The sequence below is a fragment of the Rhipicephalus microplus genome, chromosome 1 (assembly GCF_043290135.1).
Source record: "Rhipicephalus microplus isolate Deutch F79 chromosome 1, USDA_Rmic, whole genome shotgun sequence".
Classification (NCBI taxonomy): domain Eukaryota; kingdom Metazoa; phylum Arthropoda; class Arachnida; order Ixodida; family Ixodidae; genus Rhipicephalus; species Rhipicephalus microplus.
The window spans coordinates 114,072,378-114,084,972 of NC_134700.1; the positions used below are offsets into that span (position 1 = coordinate 114,072,378).

General features: G+C 45.2%; 2 protein-coding genes across 2 annotated transcripts in view; one reads left to right on the forward strand and one right to left on the reverse strand.

The window, feature by feature from the left end:
* The window catches only part of LOC119178232 (2-amino-3-carboxymuconate-6-semialdehyde decarboxylase), a 128,306-nt gene that overhangs the window by 45,192 nt on the left and 70,519 nt on the right, over positions 1-12,595 (forward strand). The gene's annotated exons all lie outside the window — the stretch shown is intronic.
* On the reverse strand, positions 11,273-12,330 carry LOC119169787 (uncharacterized). Its single transcript, XM_075872699.1, has 4 exons — positions 12,170-12,330; positions 11,889-12,095; positions 11,629-11,826; positions 11,273-11,545 (listed from the first exon to the last, which is right to left on the reverse strand). Exons 1-4 carry the CDS (start codon positions 12,317-12,319, stop codon positions 11,273-11,275), a joined length of 828 nt encoding a protein of 275 aa, XP_075728814.1. The 5' UTR covers positions 12,320-12,330.

A 12,595-nucleotide genomic window follows, 5' to 3' on the forward strand; every position in this document is an offset into this window, starting at 1 on the left:
CACGTCAGTGAGATAAAAGATGACGTAAGTCAATTTGTCCGCGTCATCCCACTTGTTGTTTGCGCTCACCAGTTCATAGTTAGCGAACCAGTCTTCCACGTCGGTCTCATCAGCTCCGCTAAAGACCTTGGGCTCTCGCAAACGAAGAACGCCGGGGTTGCTGGGGGATGGAGTGGAAGAGCCAGGTTGCGCGTTGTTGGTAGCCATGATGGGAGGTAGCGTTCGGTTGCGCAGCTCCAGGTTCAGGCGACGGCGAATGGCAGCACCCAGGTTCAGGCGACGGGGAATGTCAGCACCTCCACCAATTGAAAAAGGGTTTATTGACGACTGTTGCGACGGTGGTCCTACGAAGAAACACGATCGTGCAAGAGCAACGGTCAAGCAGATGCCGGCGATGATCAGCTCAGCACGAGCCGAGCGAGCGAAGCCCAGCACCCAGTACCCAAGCGGTGGCGATGTTGCTTGCCAACGACGCTCTTTCTTCTTCACAATATATATATATATATATATATATATATATATATATATATATATATATATATATATATATATATATATATATATATATATATATATATATATATATATATATACACTGTCTGAATATTTCTCGTGCAAAAGAAGAAGAGACAGTTGTTTCAGCATGGGCGATGAAAGCTCAGATTTCTCGGGATCCTTGGTACACTAAGATGCACTGTAGGTTGAATATGACACCAAAGGGGTATCGATGGTTTAGATGCAGGGTTAAAGCCCGAGGGAAGTTTCTCGTTGTACTTCACAATCATTGTAGCGAACAATGCTTGCCGCCCCTCTGAAGGCAACACTGCAAGGTCATGACAGGGAGCACGTGCGAAGTGTCTGATGTGCGTTCTCAGGCAAATTAAATCAAATGACCGGCTCACGAATCGCTAGATCTCTGAATAGATTAGGTTCTTCCAGTGGTAGAATACTTTATCGCAATCAGATAGAAAAGATTAGCTATTCACACAGATCGAATAGAAGCAATAACCACGTGGACGAAATATAAGCACCTCAAATTTCCATGGAAGTCGCAGTGGAGCCAGTGACGACAATCAGAAGGGATGATCACAAGATTTCGATGTCGTGTCCCCTACCCCCACTAAACACACACTTGCACAGGGCTCTACGATATCGTGCCTCTGCCAATTCTGCACAGAAGTAGAAAATATTGAGCAATACCTCTTATCGTGTCTAAAATACTCTCGCATTGGAACTCGACTTCTCGTGACTTTTCTTTAAAAAACAGGCTTAACCGTATCCGAGGAAAATGTTGTAAATGCGAATGCGTGTCTCAGTCGGCCTATGTCAGGCATCCGGTGGCAGCGTCCGCGGCTGCGGCCACGCACCAACAGGTGTTATCTCTCCACTCACACTCCCTCTCTCATAGCAACAGCCACGAGCGCGCGCGTTTATCCTTGCCCCTAGCAACTGGAGCATGTGGCGCGAGAGAGTGTAAGAGAGGGTAGGTGCAGCGCTTCGCCGCTCCTTCTCTTGACGTTCACTCTCTCTCCTACCTGCACCTCACTCTACCGTCCAATCGCGCCTCACTCTCTACCGTTCGCTGGCTGGGCGCCCCTCAAGAACATTCGGAAATGTGTGCTCGTGACGCCGCTGTGAAACGCCAAGGCTGTGCCGAGAACGCTGGTGCCCCACTCTCTCGTCCGCTCGCTCCTCCTTCTCGACCTTTCAGTGGCTGGGCCCCTCTCAAGGCGGTGGCAGAACTCGGTGAAGGCAAATGCCTGTCGGCAACGGTGACCTCTCTCGGCGAGAGAGGGCAAGAAATGCATTCGCATTTCCTCACGAATCCCTTTTGGGAGGCGGGGGCATTTTCAAGCTTCGGTGCCTCAGGCTTAAAATACTGCCACAGGGATGTTTTTCACGCCCTGTGTAATTTCATTATACTACTCAACGAGTACCATTTTAACCTGGTATTTAAAATTCTTTGTGATTTCAATATGTAAAACCTAACAAAATTTTTCAAGTTTGTTTTCATCAAGTTTTTATGGCAGTCATGAAATACAACCTCAAACGCATAATATTTGTACCTAAATTTAATGTGTTATGCATTATTGTCATCTCATTACTTTATTTTTTAAAACCAAACATTTTTAAGATAACATTTGAAAGTCTCAACGTCGCATTCTCGGCCAATCCACCAAAGTGGGTATTTGTCATATATTTTGGGAAAACAAACAAACAACCGTATATTAGGTACATGGGGCTATAATGCTTGAATGCCGCTTACAAAAAGAGACAGATCTATTTCCGGTATCTTCTTCCTGCCTCATCCCCTAGCGCTGAGTGCAAAATAGCCTTGAAATTACAAAATCATTGCAATGTACACTGTTAATTTTTATTAAAGAAAACATGGGAACGCGTGGCCTGCGCGCTCCGGCGGCTGCTGACAGCGCATTCAAGCGGGAGGGAGAGCAACCACAGTCTATTTTTGCGTCATCTCGCGGCGAGAAAAACAACCATTTTTTGCTGATATGGAACCACCGGCAAGATTGCGGCCCCTCCCTCTACAAGGTGACTACACGAGAGCTGGTGATCGCCTTGAAGAGTAAAGGGTTGCAATCTTGCCGTTCTATATTAGCAACAATGTTTTTTTTTTGTTTGCTCGCCGCGAGATGACGCGAAAAGAGACTTTAGGTGCTTTCACTTTTGCTTGAACGAGCTGGAAGCAGCCGCCGGAGCAGGCAGACTACGCGTCGCCGTGACCCTTTGATAACAATTGACACTGTACACGTACCACCCTGCACGACCTTGCTAGTAGAACAAAACATAGAGTTGAGTTGGAGCGAGAAGCAGTAAGGGACAAAGAAGGCAAAATAACTATCAATATGGATAGGATAGTTAAAATAGCGGAGGAGTTTTACAGAGGTTTGTACAGTAGCCGGGAAAACCACGACTTTAACACTATAAGAACTAGCAGTAACCCAGATGACACCCCACCAGTAATCATAGAAGAAGTCAGAAAAGCTTTGGAGAGCAGCAAAGAGGCAAAGCTGCTGGTGAGGATAAGGTAACATCAGATCTGCTGAAAGATCTAGGACAGATTTTGTTAGAAAAACTAGCCGCCCTGTTTACGAGGTTTCTTCTGACGGGAAGAGTACCAGAGTCTTGGAAGAACGCTAACATCATCTTAATACATAAGAAAGCAGATGACAAGGACTTGAAGAATTACAGGCCAATTAGCTTGCTCTCTGTAGTATAAAAGCAATTTACAAAGGTAATTGCTAATGGAGTAAAGAAAACATTAGAATTCACTCAACCAAAGGAACAAGCAAGATTTCGAACAGGCTACTCAACAATCTACCACAAATATACTATCAATCAGGTAATAGAGAAATGCTCAGAATATAACCAACCACTATACATAGATTTCATAAATTACGAGAAGGCGTTTGATTCATTAAAAATATCAGCCGTCATGCAGACACTGCGTAATCAGTACGTTGATGAAGTAAATATAAACATCCTTGAAGAAATCTACAGGGGATCAACTGCTACCATAGTGCTTCATGAAGAAAACAACACAATACCAATCAAGAAGAATGTAAGGCAGGGGGACAAAATCTCCCCAATGCTATTTACCGCATGCTTACAGGAGGTTTTCAGAAGCCTTGAAGGGGAACAGTTAGGGATAAGAGTTAATGGAGAGTACCTTAGTAACCTGTGCTTCGCCGATGACATTGCATTGCTAAATAACTCAGGGGACGAATTGCAACTCATTGTTACAGAGTACGACAAAGGGAGCAGAAAGGTGGGTCTTAAAATTATTCTGCAGAAAACGTAAGTAATGTACAACAACCTTGGAAAAGAGCAAAGCTTCTAGATAGGTAATAGTGCACTTCTAGTTGTAAAAGACTATGTCTACATAGGGCAGGTAATAACCGTGGAGCCGAACCACGAGATTGAAGTGACTAGAAGAGTAAGAATGGGGTGGAGCACATTTGGCAAGCACTCTCAAATTATGACAGGTAGATTACCACTATCCCTCAAGAGGAAGGTATATAACAGCTGTACCTTGGCGGTACTTAGCTACTGAGCAGAAATCTGGAGACTTACGAAGAGGGTTTAGGTTAAATTGAGGACGACGCAGCGAGCGATGAAAAAAATGGTAGGTGTAACCTTAATAGACAAGACGAGCGCAGAGTGGATTAGAGAAAAACGGTAGTTAAGGATATCAGAGTTGAAGTCAAGAAGATGAAATGAACATGGGCCGGGAAGTAGCGCGTAGACAAGATAACCGCTGGTCATTAAGTGTAATTAACTGGATTCCCAGAGAAGGCAGGCGGGTTAAGGGGAGACAGGAGATTAGGTGGTCAGATGAGATTAAGAAGTTTGCGGGTATAAATTGGCAGCAGCAAGCACAGGACCGGGTTAACTGGCGGAACATGGGAGAGGCCTTTGTCCTGCAGTGGACGTAGTCAGGCTGATGATCATGATGATGATGAGAAGCCCTACTTTTAAGTTTGGGACTCCTCAGGTTTGTGGATATTTATGTAATGTTAGAAGCCGGATTTTTAAACACGCAAAAAGGGGCTTTAGGCGCCAAAACAGGTTGTAAAAGCTCTATTTAGGGCCCCCAACGTTATATATATAGGCACAATAAACTCTCATAGATGTTGTGGGGGATCTTTGTCTACGGCAGGAAAGCAAGCAGAAATGCTTTAGTTTATGATGGTACGAAACCTCCAATTGTTTAGCATATCCTTGCAATACTTACCCCGCAGGAGTTGCAGTATACGCTCTCTCCTTTTCTAGTCCAGCATGGTCAGTCAACTGCCCACCGTCGAATAAACATGCTCCTGGGTCTCTTTCTTTTCGCCATGGCTGAGAAAGGCAACACAAAAGCAAGTAGCCAGAGTGCTAATATGCCAGAAGGGTCTTTTCACCTCGTATTATTTTGGTCGAATCGCACAGGGTCAATTTCTGTGAACACCTTAAAAGACCGTTCACCAGGTATGACAATTTTGATATCAGCCCCGAATTTCGGAAGCGTGTTTAGCGGTGTTTATTATGATGACTACCTTTTGTTCACTTCTGTTTAATTTATTTGTTGAAGAAGAAATTATTCCCCGTTTTAATATAACTAATTAAATTTAACTTTTTGCATTGGCAACCCTGTTCTAGGCCAGTACCATAATTTATATGTAACACCGTGGCCTCCGCTGAGAACTTGGTTGTGGACGTGATCACGCCTTGTGAGATCTACGGAAGACAAGCCGTGCTTACAAATGTGCTATGTCCATATGAGCATGTGAATGAGTGAGCTGCAAGTGCACTAAGTTTTCACGTCATTTGCGTGAGCCAGTGGTGTACGCGAGGGGAGTGTCGGGATTTCTCCCTCTGAAATAATAAAGTTTTTTTTGCGTATATATCCAAGCATACATACAAACGCACCACGAAAATACATAAGGTATACTTTAACCCACTTCCCTGAAACAATTTCTGGCCGCGGTACTGGCATGAACATTTTCGCATTCGGTGCTGAGGCCCAATGTAACAGCGGCACCAGGTCCGTGGAGGAAAATGCCTGCTGTGGCAAAAATAGAACATTCTGGAAACAGCGGCACCAAGCGTATAGTATGCTAACGCCCTGTGTACGTCATAGCTCTGGCGTTAACATTTTTTTAAACTTTCAGCCACCCGCCGTAAATTGTTTGGTTAAATACGATCTAGACAGAGGTATGAAGTGCCAAAAAATTTGTCCCTCTGTGGTCAATATCTTCTCCAGCACATCTCGTCGTAACGGTGGCTTTCAAAAATTGTCGCAACAAGATAGAGAATAAATTTGACGAAACTAACTAAAATGTAAGCAATGTAAGAGATAACGAGCCGAGGGCCTCAATCTTTATTGGTCATCGTGAGCTTCCTGCGTCTCTTCTGCTTACATAATTCTTGAAGAATATAATACGCGCTAATTGGTGGCAGTCTTCTTCGCGCTGTTCCTTTTCATGGAACAGTAGACGCATTGCCCAGAAGGGACATTCACAGAGGGCGTTATCCCGGTATTTTAGACAAGAGCAACGAAAGCCGGCAGACAGTAAAACAAAGCAACGATCAGGGGTGGTGTTTGGCATGCTTCCATTTAGATGTACAAAAACGGCAAAAAGGGAAAGTCAGCAAGGTTCGTTGCCCTACCTGTCGCGCTTCCGCGGCTGCGGTTCTCACAATCACTTCTTAGCAGTTTATTGCCCCCGAAACTACGCCTCAGCGTATCAAATGGTGACAATCAAGCATACGTACACTACATTATTGCTACTTTTTAGGAGGTTGCAGGAAACACTAAAGATAATACCTTGTATCACACGAAGTACTCAATAAAACCCATGGGTGAACGCCCTTTTAGACGTAGCAACGCGCTTCCCTGAGAAAAACAGCTTGATCAAAGACGCTCGAAATGGCACACTGAGGAATTCACTGGCAAACAATACGACCGCTTACTTTGAGTATATAAATATACGTAAGCACAACAAATGATCCCATTCGAATTGATCAAACTGCTCACGCCTGCTAAAGTAAACTTTAACCAGCACTTCGAATTATCTTGCAGTGAAGGTATAAAAGGGAGCACAGTTTTACGGTCGGCAATAGCTGTCGAGATATTGTAACAAGTTGTTTTGGATAAATCAATCAATGAATAAGATGACAAGAAATAAGGTACCCTATATAAAGCATTCATTCCGCGTAAGTGCTTTAGCGAACCGTTATTCGTCCATGCATCTGTCTGTCTGTCCGTTCGTCCATGTGTGCGTCCATCCGTTCATGCATGTCCGTGCGTCCATTAGTACGTTGGTCCGTCCGTCTATCTGTCCGTAGTGCGTAGTAGTCGGTGGCTTCAACCTCGGCATTATAGACCTTAAAACATACCTTCGCTTCATCATCAGCATTCACTTCGTAGATCTGCAGCCACGAATCATTCACATCACTCATTCGAACGTCCGTGCCTGGTCTATGGACTGGCACACGTGCGTGTTGTGCCACATCGGCCGGGTAGGTGACTCACGTAGACAGCTGTCTTCGATCCTTTGTTCAATGCGAAGCTCACTAAGCCGCCTCTGCAATTCTGCTGAGGAACAGAACAAAAAAGTTAGACATCTCCCACTCAAGGGAACCATGTGTAGTTGCGAAGCAGTGGGCGCTAACGCTTACACTGGCAGTGGCGTTGACGCTGTTCTACTGATAATGCCAACGTAAAGCTAAAATGTGAGGTTCCGCCTGCCAGGTTCTCCAACAACTCCTCTCCTATTGCAACCCTGCAAGCCTGCCAGGGCATGCCGCGTGACGATAACTCGAATGGCCAGCGGGCACTGGTTCCTTGGGCGTGGGACTCGGTACGGCTGTCAGAGCTCTGGACCGAGAGCCCCGCCCGACATTTCTCAATGTTTTAAATTAAAAAAAATTGGCACAGTGGGAATCGATGATATGCAAATCACGAATAAGAAGTGTTAATATGTCACTTTAAAATCAGCACAGCGTTACGAGGTGGCGGTAAAGGATGCTGTACATGACTGCCATGTCATGATTATCATCATGTCGTAGGCGGCTATAGACAGATACGCTCAAAGTTGCTGAAGTTCGCTAAGAAATGCTTCGCTTTCAATAGTTTCTTTCTCTCTAGCCGTTGCAAGGTGATAGAGGGGGAGCGTAGGAGAGGGGAGCGACAGAGAAAGGAACGTGCATGTGCGGTGGGTGTGTAAACGCCGCGGCGAAGGATGCCTAGAGGAGAGGAGGAAGCAAGCATACACTAACAGACGTTTCTCGCGCCGGCGTTGCAAGGCGAGAGCGGGGAAAAGCATGAGAGCGGATAGAGATTTGGAGGCGATGCGCATGCGCAGGTAAATGGTCATGCTGCACACCAGATCGAACTAATATATCCGGGATTTCCATAATCCCTAATGCAAAATGTGGACGCAATTCTAGGCCTCTAAATGCGAAGCATTTCTTTGCAAACTTCGGCAACTTTGAGCGCATCTATCTATCTATCTATCTATCTATCTATCTATCTATCTATCTATCTATCTATCTATCTATCTATCTATCTATCTATCTATCTATCTATATATCTATCTATCTATCTATCTATCTATCTATATATCTATCTATATATCTATCTATCTATCTATCTATCTATCTATCTAGCGTTCTATCTATCTATCTACCAGCCGCGTATGTTTGGGTGCTCTCGTGGTCACCTCCTTAACTAGACGTGAACCAAAATTAGCATGGGAGGGTAAGATAGTTTGACGAATATGACACCCTGTTAAAGACATGAAGATTGTCACAATACCGTCGCGTACGTCGTCAAAAAACATTTTCCGCCAGACAGTGGTACATAAGCACGGGCAGGTATGAGCCACTGGTTCAGCGCTCTTTCTGTCCTTGTCTCTTGTTCTGTAGTTACGTCGTAACTACTCGTAGTTTTGCGCTGTGCAAGTATGTTGATTCCCAATCAGCAACTAGCCCAATAATCTGTCTCATCAGGGCGCTGGTATGCGGGTACGTGCCACAAGTTATTTGACATTTAGTATCTACCCAGGAACGACGAGAACACACATGGCCACTTTTAGCGCGTCAACGTTGAGCAATTGCCGACATCGGTAGCGTCGACCCAGCGAAGACAGAATAAATGCCAGTGTTAAAAAAAACCTACATAAACAGCGTTTACCCCCGACAACTGCAAATAAATTTAAGGGTCCCAGCAGGGATTGAGCCCTTGCATTATGTGCGGTAATCAACAGTTCTACCACAGTGCTACGCTAGGTCTCTGAACTACTCGAACGCATGTTCCAGTTTACATCGTTACGCAAGAGAAAACAACTGGGTATATAAACATCTGCTACTCTTCAACACATATCTGTAAATGGAACATTTGTACGTATATTTAGCGTCATTTCATGACGTGTCATCAATGTAGAAAGGCGCAACGCGGTCACGTTCCTTCCGCATGCATCGCATACCATAGATTCCAAGGTACGTGATATTTGCCGAATTTTTCTTTTCTTGTCAATACATTGGCGAGTTTAAGCATATGTGAGATACGTGAAGGCACTGCGTTTCTGCGAATGCCATCTTTCGCCGAAAACCCATTCACGGAAATTCTGCTCACAGGTGCTATGCGATACGAGGTATTCTTACGTATGCACTGCAGGTACGGATGCATTATTACCACTCGCTATAAAGGCAAGTAGTGTCACTGAAATTGAGAAAGTTATGCCACTTAATATAGGCTTGCACCTAACCCAATGCTGCTTCTCTTCATGCATAAAGCCCCTCATATTATCTGACAGCCGTGTAGCCTTGAAAGCATATAAAATGACGGACCAAAAAGCGGAGTTCATACCAGCCGACAGCCTAGTGAAAAGTTACAGTGGTTTGCTAAATGCCTTGCACGACATCAGAAAGCACAGGGCCAGGCAGACAACAGTTGAGTCTTTTATCAGAGTCCTTCAATGCTTTTCTGGTCACGAAACTCCGCCCGAAGGTTGATATAGGGACAAAATCTGTCGCTAGAGGCGCCACCCGTCGTATGGGGGCCACAAGCCGCCGCCACTGCTGGGCTTGTATGCGCACTGCGGCCGACGTTTCGACGCGATTATGTGCGTGCTGTTCTTCCTGTTACCTTTTTTTAAACGTCTCTGAACGCATCAATGCCACCAGATAAATAAGTTGAAACATGATCCAGTGTCGACGACGAATGAGAGCTGTTTACTTCTGAACGCACGCGTAGTTTACTTGGAAGTGCGGGCCCACCTTATAAACAGCAGCGCATTAAAAGTGTTCTCACACCGAGCGATAACGCATTGTGTCAATAATTGTCTCATAGCCCAATTATATGCATACTTACGATGCTTCGAAGCGGTACTTGCGAGCTATAGCTCGCAAGTGTTGGAAGACGATGCTTATGCTCCATGCTCTTGATGCGAGCAGCTACTGCTTGATCTGCTCGACAACATGTTTGTATTTGCGCCCGGCCAAAGGGCGATTATGTTTATGCGGTAGGTGAGCTTTATATTCTTGTAGGGCCACTAATAGGGGGAGGAAGGTGAACGAAATGAAACACGACCGGGTAGTACAGGAGCAATCACATTGGTTTATATCCGGCTCGCCTCTCGCGCGCTACTACCCAAGTATTCAAATGAACTGAATGGTTGAGCCAGAAGTTTTATTCCAGACCTTTCAATTGAGTTTATACCCAAATGCGCAGTTGTTTTGGACACACGTTTGTGAGCGCCTGTCGCTTTTATGACGCGGGGACTTTCGATGCCGAGGGCTTTCGCGACCGCTCTAAACGTGCCCAACATTTGATTGATCACTTCTTTCCACGCAGTTTACACGGGACATCCGCCGCTTGACGTTTTCTTGTGTTTACTGTTTAGGGCATTATTATTTACCGGCCGACAACCCACGATTTCTCCGGGAACGGAAGTACAGCAGCCTAATCTGGAAGTTCCTTTTGATGCCAGTGCTAGCCGCTTGGCCGCCTCTGCCACTACCGAGGTACCTCATCACACATTTGTTTTTATTTTTTGGGTGGGAGGGGGGAAGGGCAGTTATGATTTAAAGCATGCAATAAATCTTAAAGTTGGTGCTAATGATCCGCCGCCTAGTAGTCAGGTGTGTACTTATGAATGGGAGATTCACATATGGTGCATGTAATGGGGAGAAAGTTGGAAAACATTTATTTACACAAAATACACTGAGAACAACACTTTGGAGAAGAAAAGCACTAGAAACTATTGCAGCTGTTCTGAGCAATGTTACACAATCTGTGACTCTACTGTACAATGTGTATTTCGTTTCATTAACAGCTGCACTCTGCCTTAGCTCACTGCCTAAAATAAACTGTATTTAAATATACACTATTTACACTATATGCAGATAAATATGAATAGTACGAAAATATTACTGTGTAATGTATACAAGATATACAACACTATATACAAATGGGAAGGCGTGCTCACATACACAGCCATTATGATTAACACTGTGGCTTCCGCCCACCACTTGCAGGGCAAGAACTGCGCACAGTTGCCCGCGAGGCTTTGTTTTTTTCTCGAGTGAAGAAATGTAATCTACATCTCAAAAAAAGTTTACAACCTCAGCTGTTGTCCCTAAAAAGTGCAACAGACAACCTACACTTGCTGACGCTGTGCGGCTGTCGAGCAAAATGCCCTCAACAATCCTCGCGTACACGTCACCGCATGCAATGTTTTGCACCGTGTACGTCTCCACATGTTCTTCAACAATTTTCAGGAGAGCAAGAAGACGGCTGCTGGGTACTTTCAAATAGCCCCTCGATTTTGTTTGGATCAAGGCAGATGGCTGACGTGTTGTGCTCAATTAACATCGTTTCGATGCAGCCTAAGCAATCCAGAGTAGAAAACTTCTTGGCCACATATCCGCCGAGGTAATCCAAAATGGAGTCTTTGGTCGAAAGGGGGCCAATGCCATCCACGCAGTCTGTTGTTGGCTCCAGCAGGACATCGTCCAGCAGAACAGCTAGTGTGTCCACCTGAAATGTGCACAACTTCCTGAATTTTCAAGGTGATAAAAAAGAAACTTCAGGACACATACAGGACACAAACTGCAAAATACCTGAGTCGTAGAGGGCTTTTCCTTGTCGAAAAGACCTTGCAGAGTGAGAAGCAGTTGTGGCCCGCTTCCTTCAACTGAAGCTCGCTTAGGTGGCCGCACGAGGTTGTTCACCGACAGCATCCGGTATATAAACAAAAACTGCTGAACAGTTGGTTGGCCCCCGTCTCCTGCAACATGCCTGGCTATTCCAAAGAAGCGCTGGACAGGGAAAAAGAAAGGTATATGTACCAACACACCGTGCCAAAAAGTACCTGAATTACCTCTAAAGGGTCTTGGCCGAGGTTTCCAACTAGAACATAACGGAAGCCAGACTTCAAGAGTCGATCAATCAGGGCCACCGTGCTGTGCAGCGTTATCCTCAGTGCACCACAAGTTGGTTTGCTAAGGAAGCACACCTGCCTCTGCTTCGGCAGGCTCTCTATGTATGTGCAGCAATCCTCCAGCCACTTTATGTTCGCCTTCAATGTCTGCAATGCAAGAAATATTAACCTTGAGTACACTATAAAAGAAAAACATATTTGGGTGTGATTTACTCGCTCACCGCGATGTGCTCGGCTTCGTTGTATTGCACGTCCTGTGGTCTTCTTGAGTTGAGGCAGTCAAATAGATCGTTCATCTGCTTCGTGAAGTCGTATGTACCTGCGGAGTTATGTAGCTTTTGGCAGCCTTCTTGCTTGCTATAAAACTCCATTGCAGACGCCGTGCTTCTGCTGAAAAGCTGAAAATGATGGCACACTGTTGTTGAACGAAAGAGCTTGCATTGAAATTTGTTTTTTAGACAAATCATCAGCAAAGCTTTGTGTCATTAGTTCGCCTGTAAGTAGCCTTACTAATTACTAGGAATGGTTACTCGCCTGAACAGCAAGCCGGACACTCATCTTCTGGAAGGCGTTCGGGAAGATGTGAGCCCTTGTGAGCTTCGGGACAGCCCGAAGGCCAGCCTGTTGCTCCTCGTACTCCAGCAGGG